This window comes from Plasmodium gaboni, assembly GCF_001602025.1.
Source record: "Plasmodium gaboni strain SY75 chromosome Unknown, whole genome shotgun sequence".
NCBI lineage: Eukaryota > Apicomplexa > Aconoidasida > Haemosporida > Plasmodiidae > Plasmodium > Plasmodium gaboni.
Window position 1 is genome coordinate 1 of NW_017385574.1, and position 380 is coordinate 380.

Consider the following 380-nt stretch of genomic DNA (forward strand, 5'->3'; position numbering starts at 1 on the left):
CAACATTTATCTGTTCCATTTATTTCAGTTTTGCATGTTTGGTTCAAATAATCAATAGCTGTACGTTGATTGATTGCATGATAGTCCGTTCCGTCGGGGGATTGATCACTACTTTTTCCCATTTGTAATATTTTCGCATAATAGTTTTTCATACCATCCCATTCTTTTTTTTTTGAAGTGATCCAATCATTATATTTTGCACAAGCAGTTTTACAATTCTTATTTGAATTTTCGTTGCAATCGTTCTTATTACCACTACTAATATTTCCGCATTTCGATTGTAACTCACTCATATTTTCATTGTATTCTTCGCAAAATTGTTGGGTCCATTCTTCAATCCAACGAACAAATTGTGGTGTCGCAAATAAATAGAAAGTTCG

General features: G+C 32.6%; 1 protein-coding gene across 1 annotated transcript; it reads right to left on the reverse strand.

Annotated features, from left to right (window-relative positions):
* On the reverse strand, positions 1-380 carry PGSY75_0042300 (putative EMP1-like protein; the record flags this gene model as incomplete). The annotated part of the gene is made up of 1 exon (XM_018783539.1): positions 1-380. A coding segment is annotated over one exon (380 nt), but the record flags the coding sequence as incomplete, so codon positions are not given.